This window comes from Myiozetetes cayanensis, unplaced genomic scaffold, assembly GCF_022539395.1.
Source record: "Myiozetetes cayanensis isolate MyiCay16 unplaced genomic scaffold, myiCay2020 scf14, whole genome shotgun sequence".
Taxonomy (NCBI): domain Eukaryota; kingdom Metazoa; phylum Chordata; class Aves; order Passeriformes; family Tyrannidae; genus Myiozetetes; species Myiozetetes cayanensis.
Genome location: NW_026087048.1, coordinates 16920688 through 16939970, shown reverse-complemented (window position 1 = coordinate 16939970; position 19283 = coordinate 16920688). Strand labels below are relative to the sequence as shown.

The 19283-nt window shown below is 44.8% G+C and overlaps 1 protein-coding gene across 4 annotated transcripts in view; it reads left to right on the top strand.

The window, feature by feature from the left end:
* IGF1R (insulin like growth factor 1 receptor) overlaps positions 1 to 19283 on the top strand; it is a 171348-nt gene that overhangs the window by 128846 nt on the left and 23219 nt on the right. The window contains exons 4-15 of one of the 4 annotated variants that reach the window (XM_050309006.1): positions 336 to 481; positions 2054 to 2198; positions 5252 to 5466; positions 7378 to 7504; positions 8752 to 8990; positions 9465 to 9632; positions 9791 to 9995; positions 14122 to 14408; positions 15882 to 16018; positions 16328 to 16487; positions 17510 to 17612; positions 18982 to 19052. In XM_050309006.1, the coding sequence (XP_050164963.1) occupies positions 336 to 481; positions 2054 to 2198; positions 5252 to 5466; positions 7378 to 7504; positions 8752 to 8990; positions 9465 to 9632; positions 9791 to 9995; positions 14122 to 14408; positions 15882 to 16018; positions 16328 to 16487; positions 17510 to 17612; positions 18982 to 19052 (2003 nt within the window). Of the gene's footprint in view, positions 1 to 332; positions 482 to 2053; positions 2199 to 5251; positions 5467 to 7377; positions 7505 to 8751; positions 8991 to 9464; positions 9633 to 9790; positions 9996 to 14121; positions 14409 to 15881; positions 16019 to 16327; positions 16488 to 17506; positions 17613 to 18981; positions 19053 to 19283 lie in introns of all 4 variants that reach the window. The other 3 variants (XM_050309005.1, XM_050309004.1, XM_050309003.1) reach the window with 3 other exon arrangements.

The window sequence follows — 19283 nt, the reverse complement described above, 5'->3', positions numbered from 1 at the left end:
AGGGAGGGGTTTCTGGGGATACTTAATCAGAGTAAATGCACAAATGCAAGGGCACTGGGTTGTACCTGGAGCTCCTTTGACTTGGGAAGGACCACAGAGCCTTCCGGAATCTGCTAGCCTGTGGATGTGGGTCTGTTCATTCCCTGTAAGCCAGAGATGCTTCAGCCACTTGGGGTCAAGTGTGTCCTCTGAACAAAGTGGCAGCTTTCATTCTACCCTGGAGGGTTTGTCCAAGCTTTAGAGGGAAGTGTCTTCCAAAGTTCACCCCAGAGCGGTCCGTGGACTCAGAGCTGTGTATCGGTGCTTATTTTGAATCTCTCTTTCCTTCCCAGCAGCATGTTCTGCAGCCCTTGTGAGGGGCCCTGCCCCAAAATCTGTGAGGACGGGAAGACGAAGACCATTGACTCTGTCACGTCAGCACAGATGTTGCAGGGCTGCACAATCCTCAAGGGGAACCTGCTGATCAACATCCGCCGTGGCAGTAAGTGATGGCCTCTCTCTCTGAACCTCTGATAAGGCTGCTTTCCACGTCCTTCCTTTTGTCCTCAGCATAATGATAAGAACATTAAAAACTCAGCAGGCTGTTTGCTCTGCAGCCCCAGAGCTCAGCTCCTGTTTGGTTTGGCCCACGCTGGCACAGGTATTCAGTCCCAGGGAAAGCTGGTATTTTTGCTAGTTTTTTTGGCAGAACAAGGAAACCAGGATTAGGCAGTGAGACGAGCAGCAGTCCCAAAAGAATAATAAAGGTGGAAAAGTTGAAAATCCTCGCATCTGGGTAGGTAAATAACTAGTCGCATGGCACTGAAAGGCTGCATATCCCCACTTTTAAGGCAAAATGTGGTGTTTTGCTAAAACGTGGAATCCAGAGTGCTGGGAGCTCATATAAAGCCCAACACTGTGCTGCTGGATGGTCAGCATTAGTGAGCTGGCCACCCTTGTCACATGTCTTGGACAAGCTCTGGATTAAATTTGTCAGAGCAGTGATTCATCAGCCAGGGAGGTGTTGACAGCTGATGAGCTCTTAAAAGCAGAGTAAAAATCGCTGTTAGTTTTTGTTGGATGTGTATCTCCCTCCTCTCGGTTTCATGAAGAAGTTTTGAAGATTGAGATCTGTTTGATTCCCCACCTCCTGCTGAATGAAAGCTTCAGGGTTCAGTAGCAGCAACATGTGGATTATTTTACTCAAGGTCCCGCTTCCAAAGGTACAGTCTTCCCTTATGGAAGATGCTCCAGTTAACTGTGGCAAGTGTGGGGGTATTTTATTTTGTGTGAGGGGTTTCTATTTTATTTATCTTAGAGGGCTGAAGAGCTCTTGGTAATTTGGTATGGGAGCCAACCATTGCTGAGGTAAGGACAGCAAAGCTTGAGCTTGTGAAGGATGGGGTGTTGCAGACCTGGGCAGGGACAGTTCACAGGGTACTGAAGGACTGAGGAGTGGAGCTTTCCCTGCAGTCATTTTAATAATTTGTAACAGAAAGTCACCTTCAGTGAGTTGTGTGGAACATGCTCCATGACACGAGCACATCCTTAGGGGTTTTATGTTTACTGTTTCATCAGGACTTCTCAGTGTTGTAGCCAAAGCTTCTCAGGTCATGGCAGTCAGTGCCCTGTGCTCCCAAGCACACCAGTAACATACCCCCACCTCTTCATCTTCAGTCTCATTCTCTGTTTTCCACCGGAGCTTTCTGCCTGAGCTTTGCTCCATATCCAAAAGCAGTTCCAGTCTCATGGTTGTGTACGTTTAACAAGGGTCTTTTCATCCCTGCCAGAATGCTGGCTCACCATTTGGTGCTGGCTTCAGAGAGCAATGCCCATGGAAAAAGCAGGTATTCCAGGATGGAAAAGCAAGACTGGTTTCCCAGTGTCACTCTGTGGCTTTATTTTGCCCTTCAGCCATCAGGCTGCACAGGCAGCTGTTCCTGGGAGAGGGAAACCAGCGTGTCTCACTTTCAAAAGCAACAAATGCAAACATTCTCCTTTACCAAGCATTAAGGAGAGAATCAATCCAAGCTGTGAGTCCTGTAATAGCAGAATTACCTTTTCCTTCCTGTAGATAACATCGCCTCAGAACTGGAGAATTTTATGGGGCTGATTGAGACGGTAACAGGGTACGTGAAGATCCGTCATTCCCATGCTTTGGTCTCCCTGTCTTTCCTGAAGAACCTGCGGTACATTCTGGGAGAGGAACAGGTGGACGGGTAAGTGCTCAGATATTTGTAGGGAGAGTCTTTACATGGACAAAGTGTTTTTGGTTTTGCTCTGTTTGGGAAAAGAGCATCTTCAGAAACGATCTGATTTCCTTGCAGTTCTTTGGCTTTTAGCAGAGTTTTTTGGAGAATGTGGGCTGAAAGGAAACCTGAGCTTTACTAAGCAGGGAGTGCAACTCGGAGTGACCCAACAAGTGTGAAACAGATTGCAAGTTGCAATTGTTTGCCACTCCTTGAAGAATTAACATTAAATGAATTCTCTCCCAAGCGTGCAGAAGACTGGTCAGGAAGAGTAAAGTTGATCCCTTGAAATGTTTGCTGTGCATTATATTGCTTCTTTTTGCTGTACATAACTCCTGCTTTCCTGTGATGGTAAAAGATTGTCAAGGCAAAAGTTTTTAACCCCACAGAATGTGTAATGCTAAGGTGTGATGATGGTCCTTCAGCAAACTGCCTTGCTCGCTCTTTTCCTCAATCAAGTAGCCATCCCAAGTTTAATCCCGTGTTCTGTGAGAGAAATGAGTGCCCCTCCATAATGACAGAGCTATTAAATGAAGAATTTGTGGAAATCATGGAAGAAAAGGTGTTGGGAGGGAAGAAAAGGTTGCTTGTGTCTGATTTGTCTGCCCTGATAAAGTGAAAACATGAGGGTTTCTTCACAACCTCCCTCTTTCTCTCAGACTAAGTCTTTGGTCAGACTTAAATTCTTAAAATTCCACCCTCTGCTTGAGTGAAGGGGCAGCTCTTCCTCCTACTCTGTCTCAGGAAGAGCATTGGCTCTACAGAGACGTTTGTTTCCAGCTGCAAATCCCAGAGGCTTGGCCACGCTGAGCACGTGGCTCATTCAGCCTCTGACAGCCTGGTCTGCCCTCACAGATACTCCAGTCCTTGATTTGTCTTTCCTTCTCTTCCCCTCTCTTTCTTGGTCTCTCTAAATCTGAGTTGAGCTTTGTGTCTCAAGTAGTAATTATGTTTATGGCACCTTGTCTGTCAGCCAGCAGAGCCCATACAAAGGGAAACGGCAGGTTTTTTCCAAACAGAGAAGTAAATGAGATTCTCAAATAGAAGAAGTAAATAAATGCAGCTTTGAAGAAGAAAATGAGGCTGAGTGTGGAGACAAAATAGATCTGTAGTAAAGAGCTACTTGTGCTAAGGTTCCCCTATGTTAGGAAATGACTGCAGTTGCATACTTGGGATCGGGGCAGTCTCTTTGCTTGGAAAATGCCTGGCATAATTCAGGCATTACCACAGTCTAAATGACATTTCCAAAAATACTTCAGTGGAAGTAGGCACCTGGCAAGGAAGAACTGAGCCTAAACAATTACTTGGGCAGAGTTATGAACATCAGGGAGTGGGATCTTAGCCTGGAAAGCAGTGGCTGCTGGAACAAGAGCTGTTTGTGGCAGCACTGCCTTGAGGGGTGAGAAGAAGGTAACTTGAGGTCCATAATGATTGTTGTTCATTGCACAACCGACCCCACTGCCACTGTGCCTTTAGTTATTGAACTGATCTAAGAAAACAGCACTTCAGAATTTCTCTGTTCCTTATTCAGGTGCTGGTGCCTGCCTTGGTTGTCACAGAAAGTGGAAAGTTTAGGGTGAATCTACTTTGTTTTCAGAGTTCTCATTGCCTCTTTTGAACACCATGTGAAGGTGCCCCCATGGCAAGAAAAGAATTTCTCTTTGCAGATAGGGGAAGTGAACTGGAGATGTGCTGGAGGAGGTCTCGGGCTCTGTTGCAGGATTTTGGTCCCTGGTCTGGCACTGGCTCTGCCTGGCCCCTCCACCCTGTGCTGGGGTCGGTGTGTTCGCTGCTGTCATGAGCTGCTGATGCCTTGCTGGTGGATGATGTTTAGGGAGCACTTCCCAAAGCATCCCAGGTCGGGTACCTGGCAAATGAGCAGCTTGTGGCCTGCAGGAGCAAGCGAGGAGATGGTGACTGAGGAGGAGTTCCAGTTGTGACATGGACCCGCTGCTGACGTGTTTCCACCCCTGCAGCAAATCGGGGGAAGTCTCTATAAAAGCAAAACATCCTCCCCCCTGTTTTCTACACCCTTTTGAAGCAGAGGCATCAGTAGCTGTCAGGCCTGTTGGAAGGTGTGAACAGGATCTCTAGTGTTGTGTGGCTCCTCACTGAAGATGTTACAGTCTGTTTTCCTGGGATCATCGTTGTGAGGGGACGGTGGATTCGGCACCAGAGCAGCAGGGCTTGATCCAGCCACAGCATTCATTTCCCAATGGTGCATTCCTGTCCCTACTGTCCCAAAGTGTCAGTGTCCTTGCAGGTGTTGCCTTGCTGCTGTTGTAGAGCCTATAATCCTGCTTCTGCTGCACCTGTGGGTTTTTTTCCAATTCAGCACAACTGAATAGTACCAGGAATTTCTTCATAATATGTAATTAGGATAAATAGGATTTACACACCCGGCTTTGTGTTCATATCTGTGGAAATAAAGGATGCACATGTTATTCCATGGCTGTGTTTAGGGAGTGGGCTCAGCACAGCTGCCTGTGTTTAGTTGTGTGTTTTGAAGTGTGAGTTCTGTTTGCTGTCAGGTTTTGATGTACAGGTGCAGCTGTACTTGGCACGACGTAGGAAAATCTTTATTGGGCCAAGAGGTAAACTAAGACAGAGAGGCAAGGAAATCTCACTGTGCAAACTCTTGGAGTTGCTTTTGTAAACACAAGCAAGACAGCTGTGTTAATGATTGCTTTATTGTCAGAGCTGCAGCAGGCTTTTCCTTCCATAGGCTATCTAAGGTTACTGCTTCCAGCGTAGAGACCTGCTCTTCAGAGGACATGGATTTATATTCCTTGTAGTAGCTCCTACACATTTATTAAAACACATGTTGGAGTGGCTTTAGGTGGTGGGGTGTCCTGTGTTACAGTCATTTCCTGCCCCTGAGCGTTCAGGGAAAAGAGAGAAGAAAACCCCTTGCTGAACACCAATTTAAAGTAAGAGGGAACAGAGTGTTTTAAAGTTTTCTTATATTAAGGGATTCTTCATTGGAATTGGCTATGAATTAAAACTAATATTTTTTCTTCTAGGAATTATTCCTTCTACGTGCTTGACAACCACAATCTTCAGCAGCTCTGGGACTGGAACCATCATAACCTGACGATCAGTGAGGGGAAAATGTACTTTGCATTTAATCCTAAACTCTGTGTTTCTGAGATTTACCGCATGGAGGAAGTTTCAGGAACCAAGGGACGACAGAGCAAAGGAGATATAAATCCAAGGAACAACGGGGAGAGAGCCTCTTGTAAGTAAACAGACAAAAAACTCTCAAGGCAGACTGCCCAGGAGGGTGTGACAAGAGAAACCCCAACACACCACTGCAATATTTAGATTTAGACCTTGGAGGAGCCTTTCAACCATTCTGCTTGTTCAGGTTTTAAACTGTAGCTGGGAAAGTGCATTTGCACACATGGAAAACAATGTGGTTGCACAGTCCCTATCTCATCTGGAAAACCCACCTCTAGAAGATGACTGCGTCCCAAATTCTCTGTTCGGTGCAGGAACATACCTGGGAAACGAGAAGTGAAATCCCGGAGTTCTGTGTATCCAACGAGGAGCAGTTTCTCAGTCTCCTTCCTAATTGTGCATCATTAGAGGGATTTTCCTCTCTGATACCTGCTCTGTCTTGATACTAAGGGTGCTGCTGAATGTTACACTGAAACAAAATGTTACATGCACCCTCTGCCAAATATTGTACCTTGTTGCTCGGATTGCTTGTTGTAAACTCGACTTTCTGTGGTTTATGTTCAAATTATTTGCTTTCGAATTGAGAACACTTCTTGATGTTCTGCAGCATTCCTAAACCTGGGTGCCTCCACATTTAGTTTTGGATTCTGCCATGGTCAGTTATTGGGAAGTCCTCTTTGGCTCCAGTGGGCACACCAGGTCTGCAGTTGTAACCAGTGTGTTTGAAAGCAGTCTGTCACCTAGGAATTGAGGCAACAGAATGCTCACAGATTTTAACTCTTAAGTCTTAAAGCTGACAATGCATTTTTCCTTTGGCCAGTTTGGGGTGCTTTTTGGAGCCGAGTAAGTTGAGGTGGATCTTGTGTCCAAGTCAAGCCCCCTTGCTGTGGATGGTGTTCACAGGAGTAGGACACGTCTGCTGTTGAACGTCTCTTCAGGCGTGCTGGGTGCGTGCAGATGGCCCTGGTCCTTGTTGGGAGCACCCTCCATTCTTTGCACATTCAATGGAGCAAAGCCCTGCAGTCCTGGAGGAGTTACAGACACACAGCCAGGCCTCACTACCACTGAGGCCAGTGCCAGCCACTGCCTGCTTTTTTAAGAAACCAGTACAGAAAGCTTTCTGACTCTCAGAAGGGGAAAAGAATCAACAAAAGCCAAACTGCCTTTGCAAAGATAGCACCAACAGTGCCAGTGTACACGAGGGTGAAAACCCCTTTATTTGCAGAGCCTTCTATGGAACGTTGGAAACTAACAGTTGACAGAACACGATTTCTTCATCCAAGAATTAAGTTTTTAAAATGCTATTTTGTTTTGGGTTGGAAAGCTCAGTGAGTTGGTAGTGGGAAGCCATTCATCTCAAAGCTGTGGGCTTCCATCCAGGCCTGTTCACAAGAGTAGCTGGAAGCTGCTGCCATCAAATGGTTGTGCCGTATATGAGCTGAGTTTTGGAGTTCTTGGTCCGGCCTCTCATGAATAGGAATGTAAACTCCTTTGTCCTTTCCATGTTGTTCACTCTCCAGAAAAACAAATTGTAGTTGTCAAGAGTTGTCCTGGAGAGTGAGAACACAGAGGCTGGTTACTGCTCTGCACGTGCTTTGCAGTTGGATGATGAATTCAGTGCTTCCAGACCAGTCCTGTGGATAAACAGCACTTCCATTCCTCACTCAGGGAGAGTCTGAAGTAGTTTTCAAGAGCTTTCTGGTGATGCATTAGAAGAAAAACTGCTTCAGAAAAATTAATAACAAGTAGCTCCAGCGTATTCTAACGTGATTGCCAAGGTCACTGCTTGCCCTTAAGTATTCAAATGTAGTGGGATGAAATAGGAAGCTCTGCAGAGACAAAGGCTGTTGGTATCCTGAGGTGCTACTGGAAAAGGCTCATTAGCTAAAACAGACACCTAAGAAACAGCAAAACCTGACAGGGGGTGTGATACTAAACTCTGTCATGTCCTGTCCCTTTTGTATTGCAGGTGAAAGCAAAATTCTGCATTTTGTTTCCAACACCACCCTCAAGAACCGGATTAAACTGACGTGGGAGCGGTATCGGCCTCCAGATTACAGAGACCTCATCAGCTTCACTGTGTACTACAAAGAAGCGTGAGTAGATCTCCTCAGGGCCTAATCAGGGCAGCCCGAGTTCTGTTCCTACTGCTGCAGAACTCATCCAGTTTACATATTTCATCTTTAAGTCCTACCTCTGTTCAGATTCTTCCCTTGGTGGAGCACAAACCGCCTTTAAAGAGGGTTGTTTTGAAGGAATCCTACAAGTGGATTGCAAATCCATCAGAAAGTTTCAAATTTGAAAAAAACTAAAAGAAAGAGAGATGGATTGCTTGGCTGTTCTCAGGGGTCTGATTTGGAACTCTTCCTAAGTTGTCATGTTTACAGAGATATTTTCATTCCTTAGTCACTATAATGACTGGAGAGCATCACAGAACAGGAGTTTGCCCTGTCTGACTGACCTGCATGACTTGTCTGCTCAGGGTTTAGGGTTATTTAGACTGTCCAGCTTTGTTTTTTTTCTGCATGACTATTTCTTGATAATGAAAGCGTGGGGCACTTACTGGAGAGATCAAAATAACTTGGGATGTGCCTCTGCCTTTGCACGTCCATGCAGCATCTCAGATTTAAAATAACGAAAACATACAAATGAGCTCACAAATAACTCTCCAAGAAGTTTGGAGGTGTGAAAGGGAGGCTCAGAATGTTGGCAGTGACATACAGAGCAAGGCTGCAAAACATGGGAGGACAAATCATTACAAATGTCCGGCATCACTTGGAAAAGAATATCATTGTGACGTTTGTACAATAAACTCGGTGCAGATAGTTCTGTAGTTATTAATAACAGGAGTTGATGTGCTCTTGCATCAGTGTTACAACTTCTGAAAAGTAGAACTATGTGAGTGTATAAGTGTGTTTGTATTGTATGGAAATAAAAGGGGAGGAAAGCCTGTTGGAGTGGTCAAGGCCAGTCACAGAACTTTGGGTTCTTTATGGTAAAAAGCTTGGCCACTATCAATAACTGTCTTGAGCTGCCTGTGTTTGATAGGGATGTCTGAAGCATTTAATTGGCTGTTTGGGATAAAAAATAGATAAATGTAGTGTTTTCTTGGAGAACATTGTCTCATTACTAGTGACTGAAGGTAAACCTGCAGCTAAAGCTGAACTCTGAATTTTGTACTGCTTGGAAAGAGGGATTTTAGTCTGGTTTATTCTGCTGGGGAAAACCAAGTAAACTTTATATTTTTCATTGAGCAACTTTGAAGTGAGGAACTCTCAGTCATATATGACAATCTTTAGGAGAAAATAAATATTTGTGCTGCTCTTTCCTGTGAATATTTCAGACCATTCAAAAATGTGACAGAGTATGACGGGCAAGATGCGTGTGGCTCCAACAGCTGGAACATGGTTGATGTTGACCTGCCACCAAACAAAGAGAACAATCCTGGAATCCTGCTGCAGGGATTGAAACCTTGGACTCAGTATGCCATTTATGTCAAGGCTGTTACCCTCACCATGATGGAAAACCATCATATTCATGGAGCAAAAAGTGAGATCATCTACATACGAACCAATGCTGCGGGTGAGTTGCTGAGCTCTGGGGTGAGAGGTTGATAATGCTGCAGGTGTGATTAGTGTGTTATTGTGCAAGTTCTGTTGTTAATACAGAAATGGAATTTATGTGCAGATGATGTGCAGAATGCTAGAAGTTTGATTATGAAAGCAGCATTAAAATTTGAATTAAATGTGTTTTTTTCAGATGTTATTTTCATTGGGAACTATGGGAGTTCCTTGGAGTTAGAATTTCAGGCTTTGTTCTGTTGGTGAAGGTGAATTTTAAGTACAACTTCGGATTGGGACTGCATGTGGTTGCAGTTGAACCCTTGGTAACTGTTGTTAGTGAGGCATAAGTGGGAAATCCTTTATTTGAAATAGGATGGTGTTTTTCCTGCAGTACAGACATGGATTGGGATTCACTTCAAAAGCTTACTTGGAAATACACTGTAGAATGTAGGTTTAAATAGCTTTCTTTTCCTTTTTTTTCCTCCTTCTCCAGTGCCATCCATTCCCTTGGATGTTATTTCGGCATCCAACTCCTCATCCCAGCTGATTGTGAAATGGAATCCTCCCTCTCTTCCCAATGGCAACCTCTCCTACTACATCGTGCGCTGGCAGCAGCAGCCTCAGGACAGTTACCTCTACAGACACAATTACTGCTCCAAAGGTAGGAGAACCAACCCTGCTGTCTTCAAATGCCTGGGACTCTGCCTGCCAGGGCTCTTCACTGGCAAGAGCTGGAGAATAAACATGGACAAAACATGGATTGTTGCTGCAGTCGTGGTCTGGAGGGAAAGGAAACGAGCTCTGTTCTTTTCTTTTCAGACAAAGTCCCAATTCGAAGATACGCTGATGGGACCATTGATACAGAAGAAGCTACTGAGCCCACCAAGCCAGAGGGCTGTGGGGGGGAAAAAGGACCTTGTTGTGCTTGTCCCAAGACAGAGGCGGAAAAGCAAGCTGAGAAGGAGGAGGCAGAGTACCGCAAAGTCTTTGAGAACTTCCTTCACAACTCCATCTTTGTCCCTAGGTAATGGATTCTGGACACTTTCTCTTTGGAAGTGGGGCTGATAACTGTATGGGTGACACCTGAAACACACAAGCATTACCTTTCCTTTCATGTCAGACAGTCTGCAGCCTTCCTCTGCAGTTTCTCTTGTTTGCTGGTTTTCATTTCTTGCTTTCAATTCCAGCCCATAGTAAGGGTTCTTACCTGTATTGATCAAGGATTTCAGTGAGGGGTTCTTTTCAGACTCGAGAGTCACTGAAGGAGCTCTTTGTCTGTAAGGGTTTCAGAGATGAGCAACATGTGGTAGACAAAGGGTTTCAGATTTGCTCTTCCTCTAAATAGCCATTTAAGTGCTTGTGTTCCTAATCTGAAGATTTATTTGCCTTTGAAATTCAGGGCACGGTCACCTCACAGAATTGAAAATGGTCTGTCTTTCTCACTGCACTAATTACTAAGGGCCTGTTGGTTTCCTGGGTTTGTGCTGCAGAGAAGTATTAAATATTTCCACCCTGCCACAATAAACACCTGCTTACGTGTTAAGTGGAATAGTAACGATTTTATGCTGCAGCAATAGAGTAGATTCTACTGAATTAATTGGTGATTTTGATCCTTGAGTTTCCAATTTATCCTTCAGGTAAGCTGTTCTACTTTAGGTAATTGGATGCTGGGGGCAGGCACACACTGGTATAGCTGTTAAATTACAGTTTATACGCAGTCTGATCTCAGTTGTGCACGTTGCCTCATTCTCTCTCCTGGCAGGGGAAGTCTTTGGTCAAGTCCTGTGTTTGAGAACTCCAAAGTGTGGCATTTCTGCTCATTAATGCTGGTTTATATCAACTCTCCATTGTGATTTTTTGGTCCTCAGTTCAAGCATGTGTTGGATTGGTGGACTTGGGACTGTGATATTTGCAGAGCTTCTTAGCTTTTTGCAAAAAAATGAGGAACTAAGTACTGCCTGTCTTTGGAATTGTGAAGTATGTGAGCTCTGTTGGGGTCACATTTAGCGTCTGGGGCTGACCTTGTGCAGGGTTTCCTTGCTGCTGCTGAGAACCAGCAGCAAAGATCGGGTACAGGGAAGTTTTAGCCGCCGTGTCTGGCCGTGATGTAACTCCTGAGCAACGTGAAATCTCGAGATCTGATTTCAGACTCCATGAAACAGCACAACAAGGACTTTTGAAAGGCGTGTGTCAGGTCTAAACTACTTGAAAGTCTTTTAAATTTCCCTGAAGCTTTTGTTAATTTAAAATAAAATATGTGTTATCTTCTCTCAAATTTTCTTGCATTCCTGCCTTCACCCCCTCCCCCCCCAAGTAAACTCCTAGAACCTTGAGCTCAGACAGTAAGAAACACACTGGCCAGTTCCCAAAGAGTTTCCTGAAAGTTTGTCCTTTTTCCTTAACTTACTGTCATGAGGGTGTTTTGTAACAGCAAGGACAGATAAGGTACAACACTCAGCAACAGCTGCATGGCCAAGCAACTTTTAAGTGCCTGTGTGTCAAGGAATTAAAGATTATGAGCCAGTGAGACGCCTCCATGGGACAAATCTAAGCAGTTTGTTACTTGTTGATGTCAGTTTTTTTCCCTCTCTTTCCCAAGGGAGAAGCTAATTAATGTGTTAATGCAAGCCTCAATAGTAGTATTTGTTTCCAGTGTTCTACCTGTCTCCAGGATGTTATGAAAGAGTTGCAGCACCTAATATGGCGTGAAAGTATTTGACTGGGTGGTTTTAGGATTGGTTAAGAAGCCTGTTGATCTAATCTCTTGTGCAATTCTGGATGACCCCGTGTGTGTGTTACTGCTGTGGTGGCTTTCAAACACTGGGACTCTGCTTAGCCTCGAAGAGACACTTGCAACCAGGGGAGGAGCAGTTATTCTGCAATTTTTTGTTTCTCTAATGAGCAGGGTGAGATGGGCCCTGTGTGTAGTCTGAGAAGTAACATTAAAATTGCCACGAGGAACAGTGAGCTTTTCTGTTAAATGTTAACCTTTTCCCCTTCTTTTTGAATTTAATTTTTTACAGTGTTATTTTTAATTTTTCACATGCATTCCTCTTCCTTCCTCTCCTTGAAGAGAATAGATGATTTTTCATGGTTTTATCTCAGACTTACTTCCATGGATACTTGTTTTCTGCCTTTATCTCTGCCTTTCATGAAAGCAGGAAGCTGCTGGACCGAAAACCAGTGGAGTCAAATCTCCTGATGTTTCAATCCTGTTTGCCTTGTGGTTATCCTGCAGCTCTTTTTCTCTTCCTGCTTCCACTGCAGTTTTCACCAGCAAGTTTTGTGTCCCTTTATCTTTTTCCTCAAAGGCAAGGTGGGACTGTACTTCCCCCCCCTACCCCCAGATACCACCAGAGAGTTGAAACTTGGTGCATCCCATAAAAGCAGAGATAAAGCCAGACCTTTTGGGTTCTTGCATTGCCTTTGTGGCTGACTGAAAATGAACTTCTTATTTTCACTGCTTGTATCACAGAGCCCGTGCAAATGTTCATCAGTTCAGGGTTAGGCACCCAAGTTTTAGCAGATTGAAAGTTTGTTCTGTCCACTGAGTTAAAGCAGTTAATGAATACTCATTCTAAGCAGGGTGAATAGGTTTAGTAACTTCCATAAATAGCAGTGTAGAGGAGGCACAAACACTTGTATCTCCTATGAAATTCCCTTAACTGACGAGACATTGACTTGTATGTCGCTTGAAACAGTTTCTTGTTAACTTAGGAAGTTCTTTCCTTGCCTTTACCTTTGTTTATTTCTGGTTTATGTGGTGGCTGGGAGTGTCAAAACAACTACTCAGGATGTACTAGAAGGATTTTGGAAAAATCTGTAGTGAACTCCTGAAAAAAAAAAAAGAAAAAATTCATCCAACCTCTGCCAGAGGGTTTCAAAACCAAGTGAGCCTGTTTTTGGCTCTGGGAGCATCTGCCTTGTGGCTGAATGTGCTAAGATAATGTGTTTGACAGTGAGTTAACTTCTCCTGTTGAGTCATCTCTCCTCCTGTTGTGTGTTTGGGGGAGGCCTCCTTTGCCTGGTTTGTAACTCTCTGGGAGAGATGTCAGACCTCACGTCCTTGATCCCTCTCGCGCTGGCCGGGTGCCACGTGGGCACTGGTGGGGTGATTTTAGGAGGGGTAGGATTCAAGCCCAGGCTGGTTTTGCAGTGTGACTTTCCTTACGTTCTCCTTCAGCTCCCTTGGGGCATTGCTCCCCAGCTGTGGGCATTGCTCGGGTGGGGGAGCAGGAGCAGTAAAGTGCCCTGCGTAGCTGGTGCCCCTGTCTAGAACAGCCTTGGATCTGTGGCCATGGGGTGTTGGTGACCTGATACCATCCAAAACATCTCTAAGAGAATCTTGGTGCCTGTGCTGTTTCTCAGACCTGTCCACCACAGCGCTTTCGAGGCTCGGGGAAGCAGCGGTGTTGCTGTAAATCCTCAAGTTTTTAACTCTGCTTAAATTTCTCCCAGATTCCCCTAAGGCAAAGCTGCTCGTTGGACTTGTGGCTCTCCCCGATATTAGTGCTGTGTTTGCTCACACGGGAAGGTTGTTCCTTTGCAGAGCTTTTGTTTGGGGGAGAGAAGCAGAGATGCACAGATAACCACCCGAGTGCTGGTGAACAGTCACAGTCTTCTGCTGCCTTCCAAGGTTTCTTTTGTCAGTGCAATCCTTTCTAAGGTCTGTAATTTCATCACAACTGCAAAGCTAACTCTCAGTAGGCTTAACTTCCTTGGCTAATCCAGCAAACTTCAAAACACTCTTTCCCCCCCTAATGTTTCCAACCTTAAACATCTGATTTTTATTTTAAGCGTCAACATTACTGTCATGAAAACACAAATCCGGGATGTTTATTGAGTAACAGGGAAGCCATTTTTTGCTCTTTGGTGTGAGGTCAGAAGTTTGCACATTTATCTTGGGGCGCAGCGTGAGCTTCAGAGTTGTGGTTGGTCCCTGACCAAAAGAGAGAGAGAGATGGGCTGTGCTGACATGTGGCAGGTTCAGATCGAGGCGGTTTCCCCTCTTGTTTTGCAGTTTGCTTTGTTCAGCTTTTTTAACAGCGGTTGCCTCTTTCGCTGGGGCGTCCTGCACAGTTTTCCTGAGGCTGGAGAAAATCTGGGTTTCTCCTGGAGGGACCTTTTCCACAGCTGTGTCTGCCCCACAGGCCCGACCGCAAGCGGAGGGACGTGTTCCGGATCGCGAACGCCACTCTGGCCGCTCGGAACAGGAACGTGACGGGGACAGATCACTTCACCAACGCCTCTGACGCTGAGGAGAGCGAGGTGGAGTACCCCTTCTTCGAGACCAAGGTGGATGGCAAGGAGAGAACCGTCATCTCCCACCTCCAGCCTTTTACCCTTTACCGCATCGACATTCACAGCTGCAACCACGAGGCCGACACGCTCGGCTGCAGCGCTTCCAACTTCGTCTTTGCCAGAACCATGCCCTCAGGTACGCTCTCCCAGGGGCTCTCCCAAGGGCCCCTCACAGGGTGCAGCTTTGGCTTGTGTGCTGGGGAGGACGAGCTCTCCAAACCCAGTTAGAAATACACTGGGGCGTCGTAAAAATTCTGTGCAAGAAAATGAACTGGAACTGTGTGGATTTTGAAGTCCTTGACTGGTTTCCAGTGTGTGTGCTGAGCGACGTGTTCGAGTCTGTGCCGTGATCTGGAGAAAGGCAGAAGTTCATTAGCAGCATAATTAGGAGAGAATCTGTTCCCTAGCAATAGAGGTGAGACCCACAGACGTGGTGGGCTGGAAGGTTTTGTCCCTCAGTTCCCTGTGTGCTGAATGGAGACAGGGCAGTGTCGCTCTGCTAATGTTTGGTTTTGCTGTGCTCACTGGGAACTGTTTGCAGATGTTGGAGTTTTGCTGGTGGGAATGTTTGCCAAATGTTTCTTCTGTCACAGAATGACCATGCATTTGTCCAGCCTGGGAACAGGAGGAATACTGTGTTTCTTTGTGCCCAGTCCCTGGCCCCTGGAGTACTTCAAATAGGAAGCATTGAATGCTGTGCTCGTGTTTGGGACTCTTACAGATTGTACTTCTTCTGAGAAGAATAGAGATGATTTTAGTGTAAACTCATATGCATCCAGCAACGAGCTTCTGACTCCAACAGATGTCTGGGGATATTGGATGCAGAATGGTAGCAATTTTGTTTTGTTTCTGGAAGGAAAGGCTATCATAATCCAGATCCAGCTGTGTCAGTAAAAAAGGCAAAAAGTATTGCTTATTTCAAGGAAATAAGGAAATCTGTGAGATCAGGGAAAAGGAAATAAGTGTTCCCAGATTTTTTTAACACATGGCTCTGATAATTAAAGGCTAAACAATTCTGTTTTCTTCTAAACATAACAACTGTATTTTTGAAGGAGTGGTCTTCTTTCTTTGACTGAGACGGGGCTCACATTCCTTGTTAAGTTTTCAATAAACCACATAAAATGATTAGGAACTAAATAAGGATGAAACACTTCCTGAATTGCTGATGAGACTGTTTTAAAATGGGACGGATTCCCTCTGACTGTTTTAGGAGAGGGCTGCTGGTGGGGCAGTTGTGTGTTCACAGCTGTTTGCAGACAGGTTGTTGTTACAGCCATTTGGTGGGAACAGCTCCTTGCACTGTTCTGGTGTAGTGGAAAGTCGGGAAGGAAGAATCAGGTGCTGATAAACAGGGTTTTTTGGCACGCAGAGCCCGTACCTGGCGGAGCTGCATCCACTGCACTGGTTTTCTGGGAACCAGTAGCTGAGACTCTGCTGATCTCCAGCAGGGCCCTGGCCAGTGCAGTTGGTTCCTTGGGTTTGAGCAGCTCTTGCTGCAGAGCTTCTGCCCCCAAACAACAGTGTGACCCTTCTGTTCTCCTCCACTCTTGCACAAGTTCCCCTTTCAGTAGTAGGTGGTGTTCTCACCTCACCTGTAAATGTTTTACAGAGGGAGCAGATAACATTCCAGGAACGGTATCATGGGAAGCAAAAGAGGAAAATACCGTCTACCTGAAGTGGTCAGAGCCTGCAAGTCCAAATGGGCTCATCCTGATGTATGAAATCAAATATGGGCAGCACGGAGAGGTGAGGATTTCACATTACTGCTCATAATTTATACCCCAGAAAGGATCTTTCTTAATGTGCTTCTGTGCAGTGCTGCAGCCCCCAAACAGAAACTGTGATTTCAAACACACAGCACCCACCAGCGTGTCATTCCCTTGTTTCCCTCATTTTGAGTTCTTAAATTCCACATATCTCCTTAAGGCATTTGGAGTAAAACTGATCAGGTGGGACTTTTAGTTACAAAAATTAGCTTATCCTGCAGCTGCATTGCTTTTCAAGAATGAAGGAATGTGAAGATACTAACGTGTGTAAATTGCTTTTTTGTTTTAGGAGAAGCGGGAATGTATTTCCAGACAGGAATACAAGAAGCTTGGAGGAGCTAAACTAACTCACCTGAACCCTGGGAACTATTCTGCCAGTGTTCAGGCCACTTCCTTGGCTGGAAATGGGTCCTGGACTGAGCCAATCTCTTTCTACGTGCAGCCCAAATGTAAGACAAGTGTTTGTTGCCTGTGCCAAAGTGGAGAACTGATGTCTTTCTAATAATGCCTGATGTTTAAGTGTGTCACTGGGTGTCTGAGCCTGTTGCCTGTACTCTGAATACTCCTCTTACTTGCTGGTGGTTCTTTGGGAACTCTTCTCTGTTCTGTTTTTATGGCAAGTGTTGACAACCGGGAGGGGCGTGTGAGGTGTGTCCTTCCCTCACAGCGTTGTGTGTCTGTGAGAGGTGCAGCAGGTGGTGGGTGTGGAGAACACACTGCTGTGCCTTCCTGGGATGTACAGCTCCGTTGGGAGTGTGATGTTAGCCATAACAACGTGGAGCTGGAGTGTCCAAATCCTGTGGCAACAAGGCAAACCTGCTTTAAATTGCAAAATAATATGAGAAACAAATCGTTTGTGTGGATTTTTGGCCGGCAGGTTGACCTGTTCTGAGTGACTTTTGATTAAAAGATCCTGATAAAAGGGTGATGCTGACAGTGGGAGTGATTTATATTTTAGAAGAATACCACCACAGTGACCCTCGAGAACTGGGTGTTTAGTTGTAGAGCGGATGTATCCCCACAACACTGGAACTCCATGTCTTGTTCCTTTTTGGTTTTCTGAGTGCTGCACTTTGAACAATTTGAAGTAAAGAGCAGTGCCTGTATATTCTGAATATATGGAAAAGCAGTTGCAAGGTGAACAAAAGGTTGGAAAAAAGGTGAACGTGCAAGTGAACAATTGGACATTGTTCACTGAGGAATGTTAAGTTCTTAAGCACAGCTTGTGAAAACAAAGCCCAGACAGACACTGTTCTGTACAAAATTAATGCCTCTCAGTGTCTGCTTTCTTGTTGAACTCATCTGCAGTCAGGGAGGGTTTCCGAGTACATTTTTCCACATCAGTCAAGAAAATGAGAACTTTGATTTCTTCCCTGGGTGGAAATACACTGAGTGGGTTTTGAATGTTTCTTTGTTTAGTGGAGGTTTTATAGAAACCCTGATACAATTGTTTTCTTGTCGGTTGCAGCAGCAAACTATGGAAACTTCCTGCACTTGGTAATTGTGCTCCCTCTTGCTCTGCTGCTCATCATTGGGGGGTTGCTGACAATGCTGTATGTCTTTAACAAAAAGAGGTGAGTTGTATATGCTGCTGCTTAAACCTGCAGGAGGGGAACTGTTTATTTTCAAATCTGTGCCTGTGGAGCAGGTTAAAAATTAAAAAGAGAAATGACTCCTCCTTTGGAGGAGTCGAGAAGCTGAAGTAGTTCTGTGTCGTTGCTGTGTAAAAGGAGGTGGTTTAGAGTTACCAGCTTCTGGCTGCTGCTTCTGCAGATAGGAAGAGGCTTTGTATTCCAGTATCGTATTTGAGAGGGAAGAGGAAAGCTTGTGAGGAACATGTGGGCCAATGATGGCACACACTGGATCTGTATAATCAGAAGATGTGACTGAAATATGGCTCAATATAAATCATGAAAACTTAGTTCTGTTTAGGTTAATTTGATTTAATTCTAGAGGGTTTTTTGAAGTCTTTACATCCACTTAAGAAATTATATTCTGGCCAAAACTGAATTGTTTTCCTCTGCTTTGTTTTTTGTAACAAGGGATTTATTTTTTTTATCTCATTGAAATACATAACGAGAACTTGATGCAAGTCAGTGCAGATGTTCAGACTTGCAACTTTCCAGGTTTGGAGGGGTTTTATTACGCTCAGATAGGTGATGCTCATTGAGTATCCCATGATTTCCAGCTCTGATTCTTGGTAGCACTGCAGACAGTGGTACCAGTTCTGCTCAGGCACTCCAGAAAGGTCTTTGTATCTGGTGAATACAACACCTTGGGCTCTCCTGGGTGAAATGCCTGATAACTTACCCTTCTTTAAATTGTTGTCCTACCCCAAGAATATTTTGTCTTTGATTTCCTGAGATCTGATGGATCACTTTATTTCTACGACCTGTCTCCTGCAAGAGCTCTCACAGTGCATTTATTTTGTGTCCTGTTCTGAAAAATCACCCCACTAAAATTGAGGGAGGGGGGTGGGAATTGCATGTGTGGTTTTAAAATAAAATGATAGAAATACTTAGGGAATAGTTGAATAGAATTCCCCCACTAAAAAGAGTCTTGTCCTTTGCTGGATCACTTCTCTCCCACAGCAGGTTGGATGATGTTAAAGCCCATTCTCAGCCACGGCGCTCCTAGTTTATCACCATACAGCTGCCTTTCTTAAAGGAAGTTTACCCAGCAGCTGAAAGTACCTTGTGTTTACATTTTTGTGGTGCTGATTTGCTGTAGAGAAGACTCCAGGTTTCCTGGGAAAACTGTTCTGTTTGTCCATTGATGCTGTGAGGTAGATAAGGACTCGGCACGTCCCCTTTGTCTGAACAGCTCCACGTACATTAAACAATATTCTGTGGTTGAGCAAATAGTGGACAAGCTATAGAAGAGATGGCCTAAAATAGACTTAGATTTAAAGATTAAAATGGAAAAAAACCAATGTTTCAACAGGAACAGTGACAGACTGGGCAATGGAGTACTTTATGCCTCTGTGAACCCCGAGTACTTCAGTGCCTCAGACGGTGAGTGTGACCTTACACTTGTGATGCTTTTACTGTCCTGTGTTTTGTTGGTGTCTGACTCTGAAAGGTATGAAACTCTAAAAGGCATGTTGTAAAACCGCTTTCTCTGTTTGTTTTCTTAGCACAGCCACAGAATCCACAATTGATAATATGTAAAGGTCACTTGCCTATTGAAACTGGGGAGTTTGTGAATTGTTTTCCTGTAGTTTTGTTCAGCTGAGGCAAATCTGG